The 27,796-nt window shown below is 40.8% G+C and overlaps 1 protein-coding gene across 1 annotated transcript in view; it reads left to right on the forward strand.

Moving 5' to 3' along the window:
• Nucleotides 1-4,508: 4,508 nt before the first annotated feature.
• LOC138959774 (titin-like) overlaps nt 4,509-27,796 on the forward strand; it is a 533,368-nt gene continuing 510,080 nt past the window's right edge. The window contains exons 1-14 of the mRNA XM_070331384.1: nt 4,509-4,826; nt 11,900-12,082; nt 16,037-16,099; nt 17,017-17,131; nt 19,496-19,586; nt 20,372-20,470; nt 20,866-20,979; nt 21,620-21,803; nt 22,083-22,324; nt 23,185-23,307; nt 23,772-23,963; nt 24,355-24,469; nt 24,817-25,058; nt 25,507-25,629. Of these exons, the coding sequence (XP_070187485.1) occupies nt 11,914-12,082; nt 16,037-16,099; nt 17,017-17,131; nt 19,496-19,586; nt 20,372-20,470; nt 20,866-20,979; nt 21,620-21,803; nt 22,083-22,324; nt 23,185-23,307; nt 23,772-23,963; nt 24,355-24,469; nt 24,817-25,058; nt 25,507-25,629 (1,872 nt within the window). The 5' untranslated portion in view covers nt 4,509-4,826; nt 11,900-11,913. The remainder of the gene's footprint in view (nt 4,827-11,899; nt 12,083-16,036; nt 16,100-17,016; nt 17,132-19,495; nt 19,587-20,371; nt 20,471-20,865; nt 20,980-21,619; nt 21,804-22,082; nt 22,325-23,184; nt 23,308-23,771; nt 23,964-24,354; nt 24,470-24,816; nt 25,059-25,506; nt 25,630-27,796) is intronic.

Raw genomic sequence — 27,796 nt, forward strand, 5'->3', positions numbered from 1 at the left:
TACATACCCATAGAGAGACAAAAATGAAAAATTTATCTTGGTTTTATAAATGTTCTTACCTGAAATCGCCTGGCTTCACAGGAACAAAAACTTCTGAAGGAAGTTCTGCCATGGTGCTTTATTGCCAAGATTCAGGTCTAGTCTTTTATTTTAATCAACATAATTACAAGTCAGAAGATACAGTCTGAGCATAGATATAATCTATGGTCTGAGGTACTGAACAATCGTTGGCAATACTTGTATAGGTGTTAAATCTTTAAGAAGCTGAGCAGCTAATTTTAAAGCTAGCGAGCTGAAATGCAATTCAATAGTCCGGACTAAGTCAAAGATTTTTTGATCAAAAGTTCGATCTGTTTGATTGAAAAATAAGGTCCCTGCTATGCAGCCTCAACTTTGTATATATATGTACATGCAAAATATAATATGACGTCATCAAAGACATTTGTTTGGGGAAATTCAAATGTAAAGTTTCATAAACATCTTTCTGGTAGTTTCTGTGAATCCCTGTGCTAGTGCACGCAGACTGACACACACACACACACACACACACACACACACACACACACACACACACACACACATCCAGTTCTATATAGGTACAAATGAACTTCATGACGGGAGACAATTTCAGTGTTGATGAGCCTAGTCTTACAAACCAATGGCAAGACATCAGATTATGACACAGTAATGCATTCAAGAAATTAAAAAAGGTGATCGTTTTGTCCCAAATCCAATATCTTTTGTGTGTGTGGTGTTTTGCTTGTTTGTTCATATGTTTGTTTGAAGAAAATGCGTATCAAGAATGATCGGTTTTGAGCAACAAGGGAGACAATTTTGAGTTGAAGCCTAAACAGAATGCAATAATTTTTCCCAATTCGGATGGTGTGCTAGATTTGATGGTTTATCAGAAGACAGATAGACATAGACTGAGAGAGACAGACAGATAGACAGACATACAATTGGACGGACGGACGGACAGACAGACAGATACATCATATAATTATATACACTACACAGACAGATAGGGGAGGCTTTTGAGAATTATTTATTTGTTGGAATTATAATTTGTATAATTTAACGAAAGAATGTGTGATGGGGTGGAAGGAGGAGGAAGAAGACCATTTGAAGTATCATGGGGTGGTAGGTGAATGTATGCACCTTGTAAAGGTTGACCCCAGGGTGCCTATTTAGTGTCTTGCGCTGAACGAACAACACTTGCATTCGTCATGGACGTCACACACATGTAGAGTGGGATAGACAAGAGTTCACTTCACAGACCGACGAATCGCTTGATGCAACATGAAACTGTAGAAAACCATGACTGTCGGTTCACTTTTCTCTTTAAAGGTGGTCGTCTACATTTTTTGCTTTTTTTCAATAATCTTATGGTTAGATTTCGATACAAAATTATGTCAAATGATGAATGAACCATGGGGAAAAAAGTTATTGAAAAAAAAAATATGTAAAAAAAGATTTTATTTTTGGGTAGCGTGACTCACGCTTCCAATATTTTGTTTTCTGTTTGCTGAGAACATGTGCTTTGCCTAAAAATACTGACCAATCAAATTCATGTCAGTATGCTTATAGCCACGCCCAAACAAGTGCAGCAACAGTTTGACACTCAGTGGAGCGCTGTCCACGCTTTTTTTTTGAACGCACGAAATGCATGGGATTTGAGAGGAGTTTTGCGCTTGGCATTTTCCAAATAAGGATATCCTACTATGAGTACTACGCTGGAAACTACAATCATAGACCCCTGCTACAATGAATTTTCAAACGGCTACACTGGCTTCGTCTTTCCTGATCGAAAGGGGGTGTATTGTTGATATTTGTAGATCATGTAATAGACTCTGCATTTTAATGGTCAAATGGCGATTTCGGTATAAAAATGTAGACAAGGACCTTTAATTCCTGTTCCTGCCTCTCAGCCTCGCCTTGCCAACCGACCGAAACCGGCGGTGTCCAAGCCATAAGTACGGTACAATGCAGTCTACATCACGAGGTCTCTACAATAACAGAGTATAAAAAAAAGTCCGTTTTCTCTCGAGTTGTAGCGAGTTATCCTCAGGACATGACAGTTCTTCCTAAAATCTCAAACGCTACGCTGTACATAGAAATGGATGTGGTCAAAGCCTCCAATCAGAAGTTAGCAAAGAAGACTGACATCGCATCTCATTGGTCAAGCAAGTAAACAAATCGCAATCTTACAAACACACACGGCTGAACACTCAACCTGAACGGGAAAACTCACATTCTAACACCCTATTAACGAGGCTTTGATTGGAGAGCATCAATCAACAACACAAGAACATCCTCCGGGAATAAAAGTTGCGTAACCGGCTGACCACCTGCAGGCCCGAGGTATCCGTCTCTCCGGATCAAAGACTAGCTTGAAGTGGATGGACTCTGACGACCGAAATTTGTTAAGAAAAAGGGAAATGGTTCTCCTTTTTCTATTGTGTAATTAATAGCTTATACATAGAGATCTTAAATGTCATTACTTACAATACATGTGCACATTTACATAAAAAGTCTTGTGGCAAACGCCCACCCCCCACTTTTGGCCAAAAGTGGTGCAGAGGGGTCAATACCTAGCAAACGCCCACCCCGGTTTAAAGAAAACAAGTTTTAGGACAGTCGGCCTCCTATATCTACGATTGGTGCACACTGTTCGATGGTTCTCCTTTTTTTTGGGTGGCGGTGGGAGGGGGGAGAGGGGAGGGGGGGGGATAAAATTACGTCATGTCCCACAGTGAAGTCGTTCAGTGACGTTTTTTAATGAGTGTTTAACACTTCTCTATGTTCAGCCATGCCGAAGCACAAATCCTTTAGAGTGACATACGCTCGTACAAACTAAAAGCCTTTAAATATCTTGAAAACGAAGCTGCAGACAATGTTTCGGTATGTGCCCGCGAGTTTTCTTCCAGAAGAAGAGGCTGAGAGTGGAGACGACAGTGAAGACGATGATGTTGACTTCGAAGGACTATAATGAGCCCACGATCATTAACCCTACCAGATCTACAAACAAGAGAAGAAACTGTGTTTGTGCTGACGTTAGTCCGAGAATGAGAAGAATCAAGGTCACTTGTGTTCTTTTTTTTTTCTTCTTTTTTTCTAGCACAGATTTATTTGTGTAAACAAACGGTGTGTTTAATTTTCATTAAAATTGCATAAATCACATGGTTGTACCACTTTATTTCTCTCAGTGAAAATGTGATGACACGTTATCTTGCAAAGGGGTGGATACCTAGCAAACGCCCACCCCCTACTTTTACCCAAAATCTGTGCGGAGGGGGGGTGGGCGTTTGCTAGGGATTTTACGGTAATAGTGAAATACTTATTTTTGACACTTTTACTGTCTTCGCACATTTTTTTTTCATTTTTTCTTCTCTCTTTTTTCAAAAAATGTGTCGCATTGATCATATTCCGCCATGACATTTCAGGCATGTTTATGTGAGCACTTATCATAAGTTTTAAACTTGTTGTGCTCCTTCTTAATGAGGTTGTTATATTATCATGTGTCTGTTTACGAATAAAATACTGTTTAAAAAAAAAATCAAACTAACATCCAACACTTCGATCATTGATCATTGGTACCAACTATCATGCTAGAGCTTGTTACGAACTTCAGAGTTAGAAAATGAACACAGATTCTCAGAAATATACAAACAAATGCACTTAAAATATCATTTCATACCATGAGAAAATGAAATGTAACTTTCTTTTGGGAATGTAGGAAGAGGTTTCATTGTCCTTGCATACGTGTGCAAAGAAGAACAAGAACAAGAATTTAATCTGCCATATAGCATAACAAAACATTGGTATTTGTTCTGGTGTGGAAACAAAGTAAAAACAAACAAACATACAAACACGAACAAACCAACGAACGAACGAACGATCAAACAAACAAAAGAAACAAACATGCCGCATATATGAAAGGCTTTTTTTTTATTTGTTTGCAGTCACAAGTATAGACACATATAAATAACAAAATCAACGAAAAGAAAAGCCAAACAAAGAATTTTTTACAATAACATTAACATGCTTCCATTTGAAACTTCTCGGTCTTCATCGTGGATTGACGCCCTCCCAAAGTCTAATTGAAGCATATATATATTTATGTGAAATCAGCGGAGACAAGGCAGATGAGACACAGTTCACACAATTAACATACAAGCAAAAAACAACAGAGTCAATGCATAGTGTTGCTGCAGTAGGCCACCGAAGTGACAATTATTTTATTAAATTCTGTAATTATTTTACCTTACCTATGTTTTTCAAGAATAGATAGTTAATTGCCCAACCTGTTAATATATATATATTTATATGTATATGTATTAATCTAAACACGACTGCAGATAATGGAAGGGCGCTGGAAAAAAATTAGGTGCTTGTCCTCAAAGTATTGTCTTTACACAGAAACACAATTTAGTCAATAGAGTGCCAAACACTCCGATCAAACTGCTCCATCTGGGTGACATAATTATCAACATTTCCTATGACTAGACAATAGACTACCTGTTCATTGCCGTAGAACCTATGAAAGCTGGTTATGGTTAAAGCGTGCAGAACGAAACCAGTGCGACTTTTAATCCCGGTATCCAGCTTCAAACTGCACGCACAGCACACCTATGAATAGCTAAAAATAGCCCGTCTCGGGGACCTCGGTAAAGTTGTGTCGCCTTGCCGCGCGGGTGACTTCCCGCTACGGGACGCTTTCGAGACTTGTACACGGAAACAAGGTGAAACGACACGGTGTGTTTTCCAAGAGTTTGTGGATTTCCTGCTTGTGCATTTTCGAAATGGATTAACGGAGGATTTATCAGGTGAGTTAGAGGTTGGATTAGTACAACGTTGAGCTTTGATCGCTGGTTGAAAAGATAGATTGTGAAAAAAATCGCCAGGGAATGCTAGGCACGCTGGAATGCACCGAAACAGAAAATTGTCGTCTGCCACAACAGGGCAGCGCTTGACTTTTTGGTGCATAAAAAGGGGTGTGCCGCCTTTGAAGCGGTGTTTGTGGGGGGATTCTTTAAAAGTTATGCGGCCGTTTTGCCTGCTTTCAACAGAACGGCACAGCGACACATATTTAACACAGCCTCGAATGCTTCGATCCGGAAGAATGTCAGTGTGTGTTGTCGGCAACGTCCGACGAAGCAGATCTGAAAAACACCACACCTGTATCGTGTTTGAGTGAATGTTTTGATTTGAGTTAAAAGTGATACACATTTCACACACACACATCTACTGCATTACTTTTCCCCAGGTTATGTGCATATCTCATATCCCCAGTGCACAAGGATTTGCCTCAAATTAACCCTGACACTGTCAGATCTGTGTCTGCTTTTACAAGTGCGACTCAGTACGAGATCAGTTACATGTGAGCCTCAGCCCTGTAGCTTATACGTTTCCTGCACATACAACCTCCTTCGAAATATACATTCAAATCGGCTTAAATTTTTGTATTCGCATTTTATGTTCAGCGAGATATATTGTGGTAAATTGGGGAATAACTTTTCAACAGATAACAGGGCGCGATGTTCATTCAGAATTTTTATACTTTTTCCACAGATCACATTCTAACCATTTTTGAAAATGAAACTGACCTTAAAATTGAAAGAGACTTGAGAAAAGTACGCATGCTAATCCTTTTCAGATTTGCAGAGAGAGAGAGAGAGAGAGAGAGAGAGAGAGAGAGAGAGAGAGAGAGAGAGAGAGATAGAGAGAGAGAGAGAGAGAGAGAGAGAGAGAGAGATAAGGAGGCTTAGTGTCTGCCTTCACCAGATGAATGCATAAAAAACAAGAAATTCCTCCGAGGTAGGAAAAACACCCCCGTCAAAGGGAAATAACCTTCTCAGTTGGTGGCAGTGACTGAGTGAGAATGGTTATTTCCCTTTGACCATGAAGATGTCCCTCTATAAGTCCTTGTATAATTTTAATCCACCAATAACTCCCTATTAACCGTGTGTTTGACTGGTCCCAATTTTTGTAAGGACCGTCTCAGGAATGTATAGAACCTGTTCACCAAGTTTGGTGACGATCGGTCCGTTCATTCTTGAGATCTATATGCGAACACAAACAAACAAACAAACACATGGACCGAATCCAATAACTCCCTAACCGTGTGTTTGACTGGTCCCAATTTTTGTAAGGACCGTCTCAGGAATGTATAGAACCTGTTCACCAAGTTTGGTGACGATCGGTCCGTTCATTCTTGAGATCTATATGCGAACACAAACAAACAAACACATGGACCGAATCCTATAGTGACACACCCCTATACCGGGGGTGTAAATATATGCCCAGCTTATTGAAAGAAAAATACAGCATTAGTTTCGCCGTTTATAGTATAAGGACAGCAGAAAGGTGTAGCCTATGCTCTGGGAGCTATTGTTTATCCGACCTACTGCTCAGATCTTGTCATGGTTAGTGACTCACACCAACTACAACTCAAGGTCTTCTTCGCGATCAACATACAGTGAAGCGTGAGACTGAAATGGTGAAGGGGGTGGTGCGTATGAGTGGGACTGAGTGGAACGACTCTTAATGTCAAACTTGGTGGCATAGAAAAAGACTTCTTTGCTTCTCAGTTTTCTTTATTGAAAAAAAGTGTTTGTACTTCAAAAATCATATAAATCATGTATTAGAACAGCTTAAATAGAGACAAATGTGGAACTGAGATACTTGTTAAAATGAGGGGTGAGGGTCATTTACTGATTTAGCAAGAGTGATCTATGAAATACTTGATTCCGTTATTCGTGCAGTGAAAACAGCAACACTACACCCTTCCCCCAGGACAAAAATAACAACATCAAAACACCAAACAAGTAATATTAATATGAATTGGATGCTGAGATTAAATCAGTAACATGTGAGATGTGATGCAGGTTTCAGTCAGACGTTAATAGTGGGTTCAAGTTTCCTTTAAAACTGCCGAAAACGAATCTATTCGTGTTTTACATGTATGCATCCTCGCGGCGTTTTGATTTGCTTCCAATGCCACATGGTGTTTCATTCCGATCGCCTGTGGTGGACGGACCCAGGTCAAAGTAAAACCAGACATTTTTTGTAAAATCCCCAGCAGACGGAGAGGGACAAAACTTGGACAAGAGAACGTTCAAAGGTGGGTGTGGCAGAGGCCGCAATCCCAAATCCCTCTTGGCACGGGGCACACAACAAGTTACACCACAATCACAGAGCGGCACAGTACAAAGGGAAAGGGGAGAGACTGAGGTCGATTACAGGGAAAGTGGGAGAGAGGGGCTGATGCTTGAAGTGGTGTTCACGCCGCACTGTCCGTGTCACCTTTGCGCAACTTCTGCTTGGCTTATCAGGACAGAAGAATGCTGAAGTAGAGAAAGACAGGGGGGGGGGGGGGGGGGTCGAAGAAGGGTAAAGGATTGAGATGTTGAGAAGCACAAGCAGTATCGTTCCGGGGAGGGCGGGAAAACTTCATAAGTGAGGAGGACAACACACCATTCCAGGGACTGACGCAACGATCGAGACTGTGACCATGTTGACGCTCATGTTTACCTCTTGTATGCGATCTGTAAGAGGACTGAAGAGGTGAACCGGAATCGGCGACCCCGGCGAATAACTTTTTGTCACATTGCCATTGATCAGTTAAACTGGCTGAGCATGTCAAGATCTTCATTTGCAGTCATTTCACACTTCTCGGATGATGTTGTGTCGTAGATCATGTGTGAACAAAAACACAGGCTTATCAGTTTCCGCGTTCTTTGCGACTTGCACCAATGGCCTACTTGAAAGGAACGGGCCGCCGCTTCACTGTCGTCTAGACCGCAGAATTAGCAGGTCAATTAGACGGGTATCCTTGATTAACAAAGTCGGCATTGCATTTTTAAAGGATACCAAACACAGACCTCTTCAGTGTTGTATTTCACTCAAGTATTCCAGTGCAGATATTTATGTGACCTTGGTATCCCCTTTTCTTTTTTCAACACCTTATGAGCTAAAGCACAGGAGACGATAGAAAAGATCACAGGTCAGAGAAGATAAAATCGCTGAGCCATTGTCACTCGTGTGACCAGTGAAGCAGAAATGATAGACTACATGTATCCAACTACGTAGCTCAAGAAGCCTTATGCGTGAAGTGAAACTTTTAACAGCTTGACCAAGAGCCTCGCCATGGGGGGGAGCATGGAAACCCATGCTTTCTTCGCGGTCATTGGTCTTGACGGCCCGGTCACAGAATGGCCATTGAATTAATTACCACGAAAGACTCGCAGCCAATTGATCACTGACAAAAACTGTTTACTTGATAGATTTGTGGCATGAATGATGAATAGTCCGCTTTATAAACACTACCGCCATGCACAGCTGTCCACACCGGATCAGTTCATAACAGAAAACATGTGTGTATAATCAATCGGCGGGACTGTTACAACTTACACTTACCTTTTACAATAAGCCAAGGCAATGACTTTTTGTTCTCACTTTTTAATAAACATGCAGCTTGAAGAGAGGCATCATGGTATTTTGTAGCTATATTTCTGGAACAAAAGTTGAAAGTAAATAAGGCCCCCCAAAATGTTTATTTTTGATGGCAAGCTAAAAAATAGAATTTTTGTTTTCTTATAAAATTTACACAGGAGCATGTGGCTTTTTTATTGGGCGAAAATACTGCGAGCTGTGTCCCCTGGAGAACAGTACATGTAACTTTTCTTGTAAAGTTTTCAAAATCGAGTTTTGTCATTTTGATTTTTTGTAGGTTCAAAACAAGTTCTACTTCTAGGGTCAAAAGAGAAAAATAAGGTCGGATGGGGAGTCGTACAAATTCCTAAAATTGTTCAGAGCCTTACCTCAATTTAATGTTGGCAAGGCGGGTGTGGATATACAGGATTCCTGTTAGATTCCCTTACATTATCACATGCACAGCAATCAGTCACCACAAGTGGAATATAAACTCGAGTTAACGTTGCTATATCGAATTCAGAGATGTTCGGAGATTAATCCTCAAAACCTGTATGTCTGAAAGAGCCTTTGAAAATTGGATATTGTGTTGAATCTGATTTAGTGATTAGCTAGATGTTTACCAAGAGTAGCTATAGTCCATGCCTTCTTCCTTTCCCCTCACCCCTAAACTCCCCTAGATTCCCCTTACCCTGATAAAAGTTCATCTTTTATCTGTTCATATCATGTTACTGAGGTTTTGTAAGTTATCCTCTTCTGGATCTTAGTTTCCTCAAGCTGTTTGTAAGACAGTGTTCCTCACCTTTTAAACCTTAGTCAAGAGCAGGTGGATCTTGTGCCAGTATTGACGTCTGCCACTGAAATATGAGACAGAGAGGTTTTGCTGACTTCAACAACATTATCTACTTAGTAGATCCTTGGGCTTCGTGTTCTTTGTAAGGCTTCTTGGGTTCATTTGTGAGGTGTTTTTTGTTTTTGATTTTTTGCAGCAACTTTACTTTGAAATAACTTGCTGTGGAAAATTGTTATCTTAAATAATTTGAACAGAGGTAAAAACTTTTATTATTGGGTCTAACTCTAAAGTTGAGCCTTGATTCCATCCCCCCAAATCCAGAGCTTTTTCACGGTGTGCCTACACCTGTCTTTTTTCCCAGCAGGAAGTTTTAACAACTAACAAGTGTGCAGAGCGTTATACACTCTTAATTTGATGGTTTTGGTTTTATGGACACAGTAAATAGGCGCAACTTGTTGAGAGCATCCCTGTGGGCCAACACCTTTTGTTTGAAGACTGAGGGTCTGTGAAGGGGAAGTGTTACCAGGAACACCACCCTGTTAAAACACAGATGTTCATTCAAGCGGTCTGAAAGATAGTGCAAGGGCCTGGAGCGCCCCTCCCATTTACACATTGTGGGGGGTTTAATTGAAAGTTATGCAAGTGATTGTGGTAGTCCTCCAGGCATTTGTAATTAAGTATTTATTTTTATGTTTGTTTAGGGCCTGAGTGTATTAGTTATGTAATTGTAAGACTGCTCTCCTATTTTTGTTTTGTTTTGTAATAAATACATCTATACCATTTTATCATGCATAGCTATTCTTGTCAAACTGTTTAGGCCAAAAAAAAAGAGGTCTGTTTACGGTAACATAGGGTGAAAAAATAGGGTCGGTAGGTCGGCTTTTTTTTTTTTTTTTTTTTTTTTTTTTCTCCCCTCTCTATGATGTTTCACAGTTCATTTCTTCTCATCAATCCCTGTTTTTGCCCAACATAACTATAAACAGTACTTTGAGCTTACCTCCCTTCTGTCGTCTCCTGTTTGAGCGCAAACAGCTCTATTTTGGATGCGTTTTTTTTTTTTTTTCAGACGATCCAAAAAAAGATTAGGGTCGGGCCTAAAAACTAGGGTCGGTCGGGTTACCGTAAACAGACCTATTTTTTTTTTTGGGCCTTACAAGTTTAGGGTTTAGGGTTAGTGTTTAGTGTAATCCTTGTGCTCTGGTGAACAAGTAAAGTCAAAGCAACTTAGAATAAAAATTAAAATAACAAGAAAGGTTAGTTATATTTTGTTTTGTCTTTAATTAAACATTCCATAAACTAACCCTTTTTTTTTTACATTTAGTCAAGTTTTGACTACCGGTAAATGTTTTAACATAGAGGGGGAATCGAGACGAGGGTCGTGGTGTATGTCTGTGTCTGTGTCTGTGCGTGTGTGTGTGTAGAGCGATTCAGACCAAACTACTGGACTGATCTTTATGAAATTTGACATGAGAGTTCCTGGGAATGATATCCCCGGACGTTTTTTTCTTTTTTTCGATAAATACTTTTGATGACGTCATATCCGACTTTTTGTAAAAGTTGAGGTGGCACTGTCACAGCCTCATTTTTCAATCAAATCGATTGAAATTTTTGTAAAGCAATCTTCGACGAAGGCCGGACTTCGGTATTGCATTTCAGCTTGGTGGCTTAAAAATTAATTAATGACTTTGGTACCCCCCGCGGGTTAGGGGGAAGAATTTACCCGATGCTCCCCAGCATGTCGTAAGAGGCGACTAACGGATTCTGTTTCTCTTTTTACCCTTGTTAATTGTTTCTTGTATAGAATATAGTCAAATTTTGTAAAGATTTTAGTCAAGCAGTATGTAAGAAATGTTAAGTCCTTTGTACTGGAAACTTGCATTCTCCCAGTAAGGTAATACATTGTACTACGTTGCAAGCCCCTGGAGCAAATTTTTGATTAGTGCTTTTGTGAACAAGAAACAATTGAAAAGTGGCTCTATCCCATCTCCCCCCTTTCCCCGTCGCGATATAACCTTCGTGGTTGAAAACAACGTTAAACACCAAATAAAGAAAGAAAGAAATGACTTTGGTCATTAAAAATCTGAAAATTGTAATACATTTTTTTTTATATAAAACGATCCAAATTTACGTTCATCTTATTCTACATCATTTCCTGATTCCAAAAACATATAAATATGTTATATTTGGATTAAAAACAAGCTCTGAAAATTAAAAATATAAAAATTATGATCAAAATTAAATTTCCGAAATCGATTTAAAAACAATTTCATCTTATTCCTTGTCAGTTCCTGATTCCAAAAACATATAGATATGATATGTTTGGATTAAAAACACGCTCAGAAAGTTAAAACGAAGAGAGGTACAGAAAAGCGTGCTATGCAGCACAGCGAAACCACTACCGCGCTGAACAGGCTCGTCAGTTTCACTCCGTTATGCACAAGCGGCGGACTACGGTCATTGTGAAAAAATGCAGTGCGTTCAGTTTCATTCTGTGAGTTCCACAGCTTGACTAAATGTAGTAATTTCGCCTTACGCGACTTGTTTTAACTCTTGATTTTGGAATGTTAGCAGTCTATATGTTTGAATTTGTACAAGCAACTTTAAAGCTTAACAGTTGCAATGGTGCATGGACATTCTGTGAATACTGAATCAATCTTATATCTGTTCTTTCAGAGCTGCAATGAGAAATGGCCTATCGGTCAAGCGTCCCTCCTTCTCCCAGTCCGTCACAGCGCAGTGAGCAGCAGCGTCATGCAACGCTGCGCAGCGAAGGACGTCCTGGGAGCGGTCGCTCTGCGAGAAGTGGTGGACAGAGGCACAGCACTGTTAGCAGCATCTATGGCTATCTTGTTGGAGGTGAGCCCTTCCCTCCCCCTCTTCCCATACTCCTCACGATCCATCCTCTCTGAAAACAGACATGGAGCAAAAAGTCACAAATAAAAGTCAACTTGCATACCTGTATCTCCAACCTCTCCAAAGGTGCAGAAGGGAACTTCAAAGTGAATGTAGAGCTTCGAACATGAATTTCAGTTGTTATGTTCGTTAAAAACAAAATGGGTAGTGAATGCATGCAAATATTGATCAGAATTGAAAGGAAATATTTGTTGAGAAAAAAAAATATTAGCTCAAACAAAGTTTTTTATTTGCGCAGAAATATTCACTTTTTATTGTTAAACTTTTCCATGTTACATTTTCAAATCGGAAATGCAAAGCAAAGGTTTCTTAGAATTTAGATTGTGTCTTGGAAAAAGAGGGTGGTGGAGGGGAGTGGAGAGATAGGGTTATATCTAAAGAGACCAGTCTGAATATTTTGGATTCACATTACTGGGTAACATGGCTCTTTGAATCACTTTATACTCAGGCAGCGAATGTGAAATTGAAAAGTCAATTACCATAGGATGCCATAAATTATGAAAAGTTTGTTGTTATTGTTGAGTGTACCCTGTTTGACACTCGCTAGGCATTTGGTAGTGTAGTCCAGATATGGTGACTTTGTTTACCAATTTAGAAGATTACATTTACATACATGTACAACCATTTTCAATCACATTACCATATAGGCACTAAGGCAGCCGTATTCTGTCTTCCAATGACGTGACAAGTATCCTGTACATGTCCTAAAACTCTTTCTGCTGCATGTAACTAAAACTGGAAGTGCATTCAAAGTAGGTTATTCCTGGAACATAAAGTAGGTTATTCCTGGAACATAAAGTAGGTTATTCCTGGAACATGGGGCGGGGATGTAGCTCAGTCGGTAGCGCGCTGGATTTGTATCCAGTTGGCCGCTGTCAGCGTGAGTTCGTCCCCACGTTCGGCGAGAGATTTATTTCTCAGAGTCAACTTTGTGTGCAGACTCTCCTCGGTGTCCGAACACCCCCGTGTGTACACGCAAGCACAAGACCAAGTGCGCACGAAAAAGATCCTGTAATCCATGTCAGAGTACGGTGGGTTATAGAAACACGAAAATACCCAGCATGCTTCCTCCGAAAACGGCGTATGGCTGCCTAAATGGCGGGGTAAAAAACGGTCATACACGTAAAATTCCACTCGTGCAAAAAACACGAGTGTACGTGGGAGTTTCAGCCCACGAACGAAGAAGAAGAAGAAGATTCCTGGAACATAAAGTAGGTTATTCCTGGAACATACTGATATTGATCTTTACTTTGCTGGACACTATCATTCAATGAATAATAATAGAACATTATATAGCGCTTCCAAAGATGGGACTTACTCTCAGTCTCACTAACTGACTAAGAACTGGGGTGGAGCAAAATTGATTTCTATCTGAGTGACAAAGGTCAGAGAAAAGAGGACACACACTTTCCCACGCATAGATCAATAACACTTGTAAGTTAGAGAGGGCAGGTGAATAGCTACATAGCAAAACAGATGTGAATGGGGGAGAATGCAGGTAAACCTATCATAACACTCAAAGTGGGTCAGTTGACTCAATGCACTTGTCCCATTGTACCCGGTAGGTTTGCACAGGAATTTGTCTATTGACACTAATGGCTGTTCAGTGCTATTTTTGAGGACTGTAAGCCTAGGTCGAGAGGCCCGTTTGAGAGTGTTAATTTCACTTCCACCAATACTGTATCGGTCTTCAATCACGCCTTTTTTTTAGATTTGGTATACCTTGTTTACCATACATGATCTTCCCACAGCCTTGTTTAGAACTGTTATACTTTGTTTACAATGCATGACATTCCCACAGCAATAGCTTACTCAGAAACTGGTTATTACAGTTCTTTGGGAATTAAATGACAAGTCACAGCTTTGAAGCATTCTATTAAAAGCAGCACAGTTTAAACTGTCACTGTGTCAGTGTGGGAGCAGGAGCGACATTTCTATTATGGCTATATGGACTTTGTGAATCATTGCGTTAAACTGGAGACAGTTTCAGGTGCCAGTCTAGAAGAGGTAATTTATTATGGCTGTGAAGTTTGAGCTGCCAGTTTGCCCATTATTAAATTTCTCAGGTCTCACCATGGTGTGTACCAGCATACCCTCAGCGTTGAAAACCTGTTCCTTTTCTTTATTTTTGCTGTGCAGTATGATTCACCGCCCCTTCTACTGTCGGCCCTGTCCCCTGTCTTTGCAGCTCTTAGTTATGCTGTAAGTGACAATGACAGCCTTCTGAGGGGGGTGACTCTGGAGTCAGTGTGTTGTGGCATTTCATTTGAGAGGGTTTCCTGTCTGTTGACCTGTTTATTTCCCCTTTCCAACGTGATTTACATCCCCTGTCAGTCTGCTTGCCTACCAGTAGTTTGTTACCTGCTGTCACTTGGCTGTCTACTCTCCTTACAAGCACACTAGCCTTTTCTCTGCCCTGAGAAAGTGAATAAGAAAGAGACACACTTAATTCATCACCCCCACAGACATTTAATCCCCCTCCTCCATCCCCATGTAAGAGGAGATAGATTCAACACATAAACGAGTACTTACCAAGTGGAAGTTTGTGTAGAATTCCATGATTGCAGTTTACAGGAACGGAGGGATATGAATGGAATTCAGTGTCAGCAATTTTTAATAAAATTATTTTCCCCTTTCCTTCTAGTCCTAACCCTACAACATACTACATTTTCCTGACCCACTTGCTTTCTTGTGTTATGATTTGCATGAATTCAGTTGACATGCATACCTTAACCATTAAATGCCACTACCAGTCTTATTTCACATTAAAAAAACATTTTTAGTGTTTGTTTGTGTTGTTGGACAGGACCCAGCTCTTTTCCATCAACTAAGTTGCTTGTCTTGATGCTTTTGTATTTGATCATGATAAATCAGCTGTGCAGTAACAGCTGCTGAAAGCTGTATAAAAGGTTGTATTAGGAGGGGTGGGGGGGGTAGTGAGAGAAATTTTAGAAAGAACAAAAATATGGACAATACATGCATGTGCGTCATATTATCTTGTCTCGCAGAAGCTACTGTAATGACAGGCCATCAGAGCGTGACTTGACTCAGCCTAGGGTCATTAATATTAATTACTGACATACCATGAAAGCCATGTAATTTCTTTAAAATATGCACAGGCATACTGAAAGGCCTCATTTGTGATTAATTGGAAAAAGTAGGTCAGAGACTTTTTATGGTTTGGTTAAAGATGTATTGGGAGCCAGCCAACCAACAAATCCCCCTCCCACCCACCTACCAACCCATCCAGCCACCAACTCCACTCCAGCTCAAGTTACCCAAGCAAAAAGACGTGTAATTTACCCAAGCAAGTTACCCAAGCAAAAAGCTGTGTAATTTCTTTAAAATATGCACAAGCCTCATTAGTGATTAATTGGAAAAAGTAGGTCAGAGACTTTTTATGGTTTGGTTAAAGATGTATTGGGAGCCAACCAACCAACAAATCCCCAACCAACCCTCCTACCAACCCATCCAGCCACCAACTCCACTCCAGCTCAAGTTACCCAAGCAAAAAAGCAAGCAGGCCAGCAATCTTTCTTCTGATCTTACCAAGATTTGGAGGAGAGGTTTTTGAAAGATGAAACTTTTGTGGCACGTTTTGTTAATGTTTACAGAAGAGCAGTTGTTACTCACAGTAGTGGGTTTATTGTTTGTTCTTTTATGTTTTAGAAAACGCATTTGGTTGTTATTTTTGAAGGGTGTTTGATGAAATTACATCATAATATCACTGTCAAACCTCTAATGGTGTGCTTCGATTTCAGTGATAAACACAACAGTCCTGAAAGGTTAGTTTTTTCAGACTAGTTTGTATTTATGTGTGTGTGTGTGCGTGTGTTTGGTAAAACAAATTTTTTTTTTTACTGCACTTGCATCATTATATTGTTTTATTGTCTTCAGGTGTGGGCATTGAAGCTGAACAGATCAGTGGAACTCTTAAGAAACGACTGGCCCTCTTGACAGGTAAGATGAAAAGAATTGGAAAAAAATCCCCAAAACTACATTGGCTATTGAGTATTGTCTGTTCATAAATGGTAAACATCACTTTTACTTAGTTGGAAATAGAAACTCCTTCCGTTATTCTGGAGTCTTACTTTTATTGGGTAAAACAAATTTGTATGAATGAAAATGTTGGCTCCTTTTATTTCCAATCAAGCTTCTGCCTGAAGACTGAGAGCATAATTCATTAAAGCCTGGAAGACTTCATACACTCACCTAAATGTTTTGAAATAATGACACAGTTCTCACAGTATTGGTAAGGTAGACATGCCTGTTGCTTCGATGATTCATCTATGCCTCAAAATTGACTGGGTACTCTATTCATAGGTGCTTTAAATAATCTTCACTGAGGGATATCTATTGCATACATGTGTCAGATGTTGCTCTGTACCCTGAGGCATGGTAGTTGCCTCTATGAATGTGATCAGGGTTTATTCACACATATGTCCTGTCAATGAAATTCATTGGGTAATTATGCAGATTATTGGGATTAACAGGTGTAACAGCTGTCAAGAGATTATCCTGATAGACAGCTAATGCAGTTGAGAACCTCCTTCCCACCTGATTAGAATGCAAATTAGAAATTCAGATTGTTTGTTTGTTTGCTTGTTTGCAAAGAGTAAAGTGGAAGATTGCAAGTTTTTAATTTAGAAGTTTTCTCCCTTGTGTTTTGCAAAAAAACACAACCCAAAGTGAGATTGAAGAGAAGATCTAGTGTGGACATTTTAAGGGAATTTTGCAGAAATAGCAGACTGTAAGTGTAAGAAGTTTGCTCTGTAGGTACATTTTGTGCATTTTGATTTCAGCTTCATACCTTAGTTGTTTAAGACCACACAGGTGTGCAATACATGAGCCAGTAATGGTAATGGTTGTGCATGCAGGTGGGAGAGACAGACAGGGGGGGCCTGTGATCACCTTTCCTGACAACAGAAACCAGGTGGAATTCTCAGGCCAGGAACTCACCACCTGTCTGCGCTACCTGACTCAAATTCCAAGGTATGTGTCCCCAACCCCCAACAACCCCACCCCTCCCTCCATCAGTTTCTTTAGTTTCCTGTTGTGCTTCAAATAACGTTTGCGTCTGATCGAAACAGCATATTTGAATTAGTCTGACTTGCACCCTAAGTTGTATCATGTTATGTTGAAGTATAAGGGGCTTTTTACAGGGATTCGTGAAGGCCTCTTCACTCCTAATATGGACCAGTTGTCAATTTAATTTTTGCTCAATATCTATCAAAGCTAATTCATTCCAATTAGGCCGAACGGTTAACTAAAGAGATAAAGGACTACCAAACACAAAATAAAACTTCTTTGCAAGCAAACAAGCCATTTATCAGCATAAAACAAATAATGGTCCATATTAGGCAATCTTCCCCTACAACTAGGCTGTATCCTATTACTCAACAAACACTCTAGTGCATTTTGATCAGAAGTTTCTCTGCATTACAAGGCATGGACTACTAATAAGTATGGTTAATAACATTTTAAAGGCATGTGTAATAATTTTGGGAATTTTCACATGCACAAACTTTATGTGTACACGCGCGCATGCGTGTGTGTGTGGGTGTGTGTGTGTATGTGTGTGTGCGTGTGTGTGTATATGTGTGTGTGTGTATATATATATATATATATATATATGTGTGTGTGTGTGTATCTGTCTGTGTCTCTGTGTGTATCTGCCTGTGTTGTACAACTGACAAAAAGGGTCTTTCAGTGCAAAGACAAAAGTGAATGAGAGGAGCCTAACATAACACATACACAAAAATGCTCAGGAATTGCACAAGAGTTAGGTGTACTGTGATTTTAGTATCCTCCTTGTGCCATACGATACATGAGGTGACAACATAGGTGATGTATTGCAGCCTCTGCCCACACAGGACACATGTCTGTCAAGATAAATTTGCATACCTCTGAGGTAATCTTACACCTCAACACTGCCACTACATCTGTGGCTTTTCTTTTCTTTGCTGTGCTTTCACTTCATATTCTATCCCCCGAAAGTGGTGTATGGCTGCCTAAAGGGCAGTAAACACAGTCATACATAAAAAAAATATGGGAGTTTTTAGCCCACGAACGAAGAAGAAGACTTCATATTCTCTACATACACCCCCCCCCCCCCCATACCTTACAGTTCTTTGCTGTTTACTTCATAGTCTCTGCATGCCACCCCTCCCTGCCTGTTAAACTTTGCTCTTTCTTTTAGCTCTTTTTGTCAGGTCAAATGACATGTTACTGTGCAAGCTGAAGGTGAATAAGGCTCGAGTCATGCAGTTTGTAAATGCTTAGGTATGTTTTCTTTTATGATATGTATGTCATAGTTGGAAGTAGAGTAGATTTTTCTACATACTTATACCCACTTGGCCAACCTGTTTAGTTGATTTCAATGCTCTTTTGTTAACCTTGGCCCTACCCATAATTTTTGGTTTGGTGTAAGTTATTAGACTGTGCATGTCAGTCTGACTTGTGCAGGTGCAAAACGGATGTTTGGAAAGCTCATGTCAAAAATGTTCAGCACAACTGAGCTGCTATATACGCCATACAATGTTTGACATCTGTTACATTCTGTCTATCTATAGTTTCACACTTAACTAGTGTATCACGAAGAATCTGATTACTGACAGATCTGAGCTGTTGAAAGGCACATACATGCATGCATAAATACTTGTGTTTTCCACATCCCTCAAATAAACCTACCTGGACTTGAATGAAAACAATCCTTCTCTGCCCCCCCCCCCCCCCCCCCCCCTCCCGTCCCATTATCCACTCACATGCACAGCAAATGAACCAACCAGCAAAATAAAAATAAAAAGATACGCGAAACATTAAACACACAGAGACAGACAAACACACACACACACACACACACACACACACACACACACACACACACACACACACACACACATAGAAACACACACATACACACACACACACACACACACACACACACACACACACACACACACACACACACACACACACATACACACACACATTGATCCTCCTGCTTTAAAAAAAACTAACAAACAAACCAACAAACCAAAGCAGCTAAAAATTGCAAAAAAGACCAGATATAACAACATTAGCAGTGACAAAACAAAGCCTGAGAGACAATGGATAACTTTTGGTTCAGACATATTTGTATACATGAATATTTCTCTGTGAATTGGATGGATGTCAACAAAGAGAGAGTAAGCAAGTATGTTTGTGTGTGTGTGAGTGTGTGTGTGAGAGAGAGAGACAGAGAGAGACAGACAGAGAGAGAGAGACAGAGAGAGAGGGTGTGTGTGTGTGTGCGGTGTTGTATTTATACAGTTTTTGACAATTGGATTCAAGCTGAAAGTTTCTTTCTGTTTCAAGTGAGGAGTCCAAAAAGCGGGGCATCACTGTTCTTATTGACAGCCGAGATGGAGCATGGTCAAACCTCAGCCCTCTCTATGGGTGCTTGATGGTATGTTTTGTGCTTTTTGGCTCACGTAAGTGTAGCCTATGCGATGATAAACTTTGTCTGTCTGTGCGTGCGTGCGTGCGTGCGTGCGTGCGTATGTATGTATGTGTGTATGTCTGTGGTAGAAACTTTAACATTTCCGAGTCTATGGATTACGTCAGTCTCGGTCAAAAGTGTTCGACGTGTGTGATAGAAACTATTTGAAGACGTCACATTATGACGTAAGAGGGTTAGACGTCACGCAAAGGAATTACTGAAAGTCTCGGTCATTGTTATTGTGAGCGGGCCGAGACTTCTTGGCAGATCCAGGGTCTCGCTTTCTTTGCATAGTTTCACCTATGCTTACTGTGTGTGTGTGTGTGTGTGTGTGTGTGTGTGTGTGTGTGTGTGTATGTGTGACGGAGTGATTGAGTTTGTGTTACTGTTTGTCGATTTCTTACGTGAGCCTTGAAGGCTTCGCCTCTTGTTGTATATTTATTTTCTGTAAATTGACACAGTAAGAATTCTTAAGATCTCATGGACATAATAACTTCAGGAGAAATTTTTAATGAAACAGAATCAAAAAGTGGCAAATTTAACATGCATAGAGAATTTGGGGTGACGATTTTGGTGATAACTAGGCTTTTCCTCCTTTCTCGATTATCTACCATTTTTCTTGCATAATTCAACACTTCCTTGAACAACTATCTGTACACCCTTATTTGAGCCCATGTCTTTCAACTTTCTTTTCTTACCCAAAAACATGAAAATGACTGCTCCAAATTTGTTGTAATGTTTTTTCTCTCTAGCAATCTCTGTCAGGATACCTGAAGCAGGTGGTTGTGGTTCAGTGGGAAGACACACGCAGACAGAGCCTCCGCCTAGAGAACCTCCCTCCAGACTTGCAGGTATACTATACCTGATCAATTCATAGACCTGTAACAAAGTCTTGTAAAATTTTGGACTTTTGTAAAACTGTTTGAAATTGTAATCAGTCTAATTGATGTCTGTTTTGAGTGATGATGATAAGTGTTGTTTTATTTTTTATCCACACAAAGAATGAATGAAAGAAAGAAAGAAAGACAGAAAGAAAGAAAGAGAAAAAAAAGACAGAAAAGCAGCAGATTGAAGATGACAGTAAATTGGATGCAGTTTGATGTTATGCATTTAATCTTTAAAAAATAACAGTTAACTCCTAATCATTATTGATGACACTGTTTTTTGCATCTTTTCTCTGATGTACACACTTTGCTATCACTCGAGCGGCACAGCAAATTGTTGACTGGTTATGTTTGTGTTTCAGCCACAGTATGTGACAGTGAGTCAGCTTCACTCCTTTGTGGATCCCAACCAACTGACGGAAGATCTTGGAGGCTACCTGTCTTACAGCCACCTCATCTGGCTCAAAAACAGATTTGTATGAAATTTTTTTTGGGGGGGGATGGGGGGGGGGGGGGGGTGGTCTATGTATAGATGCTTGATCTGTTGTCCAATCACACAAAATAACCACCCTTGACATCATGTCTTATTGAGGGAAAACCAAAAAATTTGTGATAAAATTTCCAGAGTGCGATTGTTAGTGTAGGAGTTCTTTGAAGCTTGAATAACGGGCAGTTGTCTCCCATCCATTAGCTGTATAGTAGACAAGGGTAACCAAAATGCTGTTAGAAATATTTTGAGCTTGTGTGATTGGTGTGAATGTGGACGAGAAAAGTCACAGTGATTTACAAAACAAAAACAAATTGTATCCTGTTACTAGGTTTGAATTTGGTGAAGTCAGGAGAGTGACTGGTAGTTTTATGCTCGGGCATTACGTATGTACAATGTCAAATGCAGGGATTTGATTTGTGTGTTAATCCACACTAAATATGCTTTTTTTCGGTCAATCTAAACACACAAGATTCTCATTTTTTTATATCCAAAGAAAAGAAATTTTTCAGCTCCCGTGTGTCCCCCCTCCGGAACTGTCCACCAAGTAAACTTTTTAATTTCTACTCCTGTCACATCCCTGCCAATTATCAGTCTAGAAACCTTCACTTGTTCTCTTGTTGTTACAGGCTGTGGAGAAGCTAATGAAGGAGGCCCAGGTAGTAGTAGAACACCTGGACAGAGAAGAAGTGAGGATGCAGCAGACGTACGAGTACGGTGGAGACCCCCAGACAAGTCCTATTGAAGCCCTGCGCAGGCACAGGAATTTTCAAGATTCCATCATGACACAGCCGACTCATGTCATCAGTCAAGGTGTTTATTTTCTGTCAGGATTTTTGGACTCACAAGACTTAACTTTAACTAAGGCCTGTCATCTTTGAGAAACTGTCACAGCTTTGCAGAATGACAGCGCTACACAACAAATAGAAAATCCTATCCAAATTAGACAAATGACTACTGAGAAGATCTAGGCAACAGAGAGAAGTAAGCACTTACTCACCTTTGTGTTTCTGTTTTTAGATCTTCAGCATAAAAAAATGTGTATCTGCTTTTCGCTTACTTACTGTCTTCTGATTTCTCCACCAATCACAGGCCGTGAAGTGTTGAACCAGCTGCAGCACTCGGTTGCATCTGCCGGGGTCAACGGCCGAGGCGGGGGTGGGGAGGAGGAACCCATGCCAACCCTGGACATGCTGGAGGCTCAGAAACAAGTGAAGCGTGTCGTCCACCACCTGGAACAGCGTGTAGAAAGCCTCCGAGGCTCACTCGACACACGTGATAAGACATTAAACTTGGCCTTTCAGTTCAAAGATTGGAGGTCAGATGTCAAAACGGTCAGTTTTTAAAAATGTTATTTTATATTTCGCTGTGTAAACACAAGTATATTCAGTTTGTTGTTGTTAAAATGTGGGTTCTAGTGAAAAATTTTTGATGAATGCTCTCATCTTTGCCTTAGCATTATCTTCAGCTCAGTGTGTGAGAGTGGTAACAAGCATTTGTTGAACATCACAGGCTTTATCTTTTAAAAGTTCTGTTTTATTTGAGGATTTATGGTTCTATTCTTTGTGACCATATCTGAACTTTGTTTAAATTACACTTCCACATGGCTGCGTGTGTGTGTGTTTGATAGTAGTGGTAATAGAAATAGTAGTTCATTACAGTTTTGTAAAGTAAGATGTGCTCTGGTGTTGTTACCTCCCCTCCTCCTTAGGCTGATTCTAATATATGAATTGCCTCAACATTCCTGGCACACTTCTTCTTCTTCTGCGTTCGTGGGCTGAAACTCCCACGTACACTCGTGTTTTTGCACGAGTGGAATTTTACGTGTATGACCGTTTTTTACCCCGCCATTTAGGCACAAATGACACAAATAATGACATCTTATAATAAATAGAGACAAAGGGAAAGAAGTGTGAGGTCACAGTCCTTTAGTATGATTTAGCTGAAATTGTCAGAATTGAATTTAAGCACAGTCGAACCTGCCCTTGCAACCGCCTCTCGAATGCGACCACCTGCCCTCAAGGACCACTCCCAAGGATCCCAGATCTCTATATAATTCACCTTTCAATAGTGAGCACCTGTCTGTAACAAGCACTTTTAGCCGGTCCCTTGGGTGGTCGTTATAGACAGGTTTGACTGTATTTGGAAAAACAACAACTTGTGTGCATGAACTGACTCTTGGTGCGAATTCCAGGTTGTGGACTGGGTTTTGGGACCAGGAGAGAAGCTGCTGTCATCACAAACTGACATTGGAGATTCCTACGAGTCTGCAGAGGAGCTACGCAGACGTCACGAGGAAATGGAGATCAAATGCACTGTGAGTTGAGGTCTTTCTCTTTCTGACGCACCCTTGCCTGCTCAGATATGTCATTTAAATCATTTAATAAAAACAAGGCTCAGAAAATCATGCTATCAATGTCCTCTTTCCCATTAAACATACAAGCAGGTGTCTTGATCTATGTGCTCTCCACTTCAAAAGAAAAAGAAAAAGAACAGAAAAATAGAGAAAACTGTTGTCTTTTTGTTGTTGAACAACATAGAAAATCTGTTAAGACTTTTGTATGAGGAATATTATCACCCATATACCTCTGTGCAAGGGGCAACTGCAAGTTTCACATCATTTTGTTAAAAAAAATATAAAACATTACAAAAGCTTCCAAAAGGGTAGAGAACCTTGCTTTAAAAGCCTAGGACTTTAGTTCAGATGTCTCTGGTTGTTTGTGAATTCACAGCTGTTCAGTGTGTTTGTCTATTCATTTGTGTGGTTTTTCTTTTTGACAGGACACATATGGACAGTACGCAGAATTGCGACATACAGCAGATGAGATGCTGGAAGAACCCAGCTCCCTGACCGCAGACATCAAAGCTGAGCGTGACTACATGGACACGGTCTGTCGCAGCTTTGCCACCAGGTTGGAGCGAAGGCGCACTCTTCTCATCACATCCGTTCGCTTTCATCGCCTGGCTGAAGATGTGAGTGTTCGGGCTTGTCGCATGCTCTTTGCCTTATGCATTGTGCATGCATGGCCAACTAAGTTAAAGTGCACATGCAAGATGCAGAATCAAGCGATTGATTAAATGCCCCACATTGATGTGCTTGGCAACAAAAAAAAAGAAAGAAAAAGAAAAAAGAATCAACCGATTGCAGGGTGATGGCATATGTACCACTGGTGACTGGAACCGCAACGAAACTGTGTGTTGTATAACATTTCCACGATATGTTTGACCTTGAGTTTTTTTTGTAATTCTGCAGGTTCACAATGTAACAAAAGAATGGATGAGCTTGTGGAGCGAGCATGAAGGGATGTGACTGGCAACACTACTTTCACTCTTAATTTGACCTTGAGGTTTTGTATGTAAACAGTTCAGCAACAGGCTGGATGACCTGCTGGAGCTGGTGTGCAGTGACGTGACATGCAACACTGTGGAGGAAGTTGAGGAGGCCCTTCAGGTGCTGCAAGAGAAAAGCGATGCATGCGGTAAGTTGAGAACAGCCTTTGTTGTGTAAACATTTACTCAACTAGCCTCATGTACTCTTTATTATGATATTGTGAGGAGAACTGTGGTGAGCTCTTTCATGAAAAGCTCCGGTCATGAGAAAATCCAAGCAAGTAACCTTGGACACAAAATCTCTTTGGAAAGACAGTATGAAAAGTGATACGTACCTTATATCGACTGCCTATTTACAGGGGTGTCAGTTTTTCCGTCCCAGACGGATTTCCGTCCCAGGAAGAATTTTGGCAATTATTTTTCTCAAATTTACGATTAGTATAAAAAGTGATACCTTATATCAACTGCCTATTTACGATCAATTACAATTTTTCAGACTCAGTATCTGAACAGACTGTGAACGATGGACAGAGCCTCCTTGATGAGATGTCGCGACCAATCAAAAACGCTTCTGGTGTTGACATCACCCCTGACTACGGCCCCCACATACAGCGCATCCGACGCATGCTGGAAGATCTTCAGGACCGCAAGATGCGATGTGATGAACTGGCAGATGTGCGGAGACTGAAACTTCAACAGCTTCTGCAGCTGCGCACATGCGAGAGAGATTGTGACCAAGTGAGAACTACACAATGGAATTTGTTGAATAATTACTTGGCGTACTTTGAGTTTTGTCTCTCTGTGACACCGACCGACAGTGGTTTCATTGTTTGTTTCTGGAATAGAGCAAGTTCATTCCAGGTTTTCATTTATTTATATGTCACTTGTAAGCAGCACAGAGAAAGACACACCTACACATAACCGCATACACGCACACACACACACACACACACACACACACACACACACACACATGCACGCACTGACAATTCCAGAGAAAAATTATGGTTAATCCACCTTTTAAGTTCTCCTCTTTAAGTGACACAGATTTGATCAACCTACAGTTATTTTCTTTTTAAAGTGCATTGTTCTGTCATGAATTAAGGGCACCTCAGATTACTTAACACCTCATCATTTTAAGACAATTAAGTAGAACAGATGCTGAATCAAATGCTGTGTGCTGCAGGCCATTGACTGGATTGAAGAGCTTTGCGATGTGATGGTTCGAACCCACAAGGATATGGGTGCCAGTGCACAGGAGGCAGATGACCTGCAGGAAGACAACCGCAAGTTTGAGGCCACAGCTAGTGTGAGTATTTCAGGGGAGATTGTTTTTTTCCAGAGGGATGCGGGTATAGTTAGGTTGAATTTTCGATGTTTGTTACTGGGTGGCAAGATTAGGAATAATCATGTTGACATTGAAGTGGAGTCTGTGATTCAACACTTTTTAAGACATGACAGCGTTTGTGCAGCTGACATCTTAGTATATGTTAGTACAGGTTATATACCCATTGGTGCTGGCACTCTAGATTATGCATATTATTATTACATTGCATGCACAAAATAAGGGTCCAAGGGGTATGTGGCGCTCTGCATCGGGCGACGCTGTGGTACATTGTCTCTGTCATTTCTCGTGGATTTACCCTGTTTTCCCTGTGATTCTTCATTTCTGTGTATGGCAGAGTGCTGTGTGAATGTTGCAAGATGAAGACTGTGGATATTTTCAGAAGGTTTGTGACTGTGTTGGCGTGCCTTTCCGTGCTCAAGTGTGTTGGTGTGGCCGGTCTCACTGACCAAGATGGCGGCGGTGGCACAATGCGTAGTACGGTTCAGTACACACGCGAATCATTGTTGTTGTTGGAAGCTTTGAGTCTGAGTGACAGTGTGTATGACTTGCCTGACGAGATGAAGAGAACTGTGTTGAACGACGAGTGTCAGAACAGTGTGAAAAAGAGAAAGAGAGGAAAGAGAGGCGGTGTGATGAGACGACTGAGAAAAAACAAGAACTGTCCCCCACTACCATCGATGATCATGGCGAATGTGCGATCTATCCGACCCAAGAGTGACAACATGAACTTTGAGGAACTGGTAGCGAATGTGCGATTGACAAGCGAGTACAAGAATACGTGTCTGATGTGCTTTTCTGAAACCTGGTGGAATGAGGATGTGAGTGATGACAGTGTTGCGATTGAAGGTTTTGGTACGCCTTTTAGAACAGATAGAGACAGCAAGATTAGCGGGAAACGGTGGGGTGGTGGGGTGGGCCTATATGTCAATGAACGGTGGTGTAGCAAGTCAAGCGTAACGGTTAGAAAGCAGCTCAACACACGGGATTTAGATTTACTGTCTGTGTCTTTTAGGCCCCGTTATCTCCCCCGCGAGTTTGGTCAGATTTTTGTTACGGTCATCTACACTCCCCCTCACTCCAACCCCTCCCACGCCTCAGCCCAAATAGCAGATGTGATCAGAGAGTTGCAGCTTATCTCCCCTGACGCCCCAAACTTTATTGCAGGTGACTTTAACGACTGTGACTTACGCACGAACCTACCGACTTTCCACCAGTACGTGACTGTCCCTACCCGCAAGAACAAGACAATAGACTTAGTGTATGGAAACGTCCCCAAGGCCTACCGATCGTTTGCTCTCCCTCCCGTAGGTAACTCAGACCACAATAGTGTATTTCTTGTCCCAGCCTACAAACCCAAAATTCAGACAGAACCCGTAGTGAAGAAGTCAGTTAAGGTGTGGTCTCAGGATAGCGTAGAGCAGTTGCAGGGATGTTTTGAGTGTACAGACTGGGACATGTTTCTTGACTCTAGTGGTAGTGTAGACGAAGCTACTGAAGTGATTTCTGACTATGTCAATTTTTGTGAGGATATGATTGTCCCATCTAAGACAGTGAAATTGTACCCCAACAACAAACCTTGGATTTCAAAGTCTCTCAAAGCCACACTCAACGAGAAAAAGGTAGCATTTCAGACTGGAGATAGAGTAGAAAGGAAAGTAGTACAGAACAAGTTGAGGAAAGAAATTTTGGAAGCGAAGAGACAGTACAAAGAGAAAGTAGAGTCACAGTTTGAATCAGGTAGCTTAGCAGACGCATGGAAAGGACTTAAAACTTTGTCAGGACGGGCCAAATCAAAATCCAGTAGCAATAGCATGCCGATGAAAGAACAGGTTGAATTTTCTGAGAAATTAAACGAGTTCTATTGTAGATTCGAGAAAGATGATTTGAAGGATGATTTAGACAGCGTGACTTCCCAGCTTAAGGTAGATATGGCAGGTGATGAGGAGGACTTTGAAATTCAAGGCAAGACTGTTGAGAAGGTTTTTAGCAAGTTGAATGTAAAGAAAGCAGTTGGTCCTGATAACATCGGTGGACGTGTTTTGAGATCATGTGCCTGTCAGTTGTCCGTTGTTTTTAGCCGTTTGTTTAGTTGGTCTCTGAAAGATTGCACTGTGCCCAGACTCTGGAA

Source organism: Littorina saxatilis, linkage group LG2 (assembly GCF_037325665.1).
Source record: "Littorina saxatilis isolate snail1 linkage group LG2, US_GU_Lsax_2.0, whole genome shotgun sequence".
Taxonomy (NCBI): Eukaryota; Metazoa; Mollusca; class Gastropoda; order Littorinimorpha; family Littorinidae; genus Littorina; species Littorina saxatilis.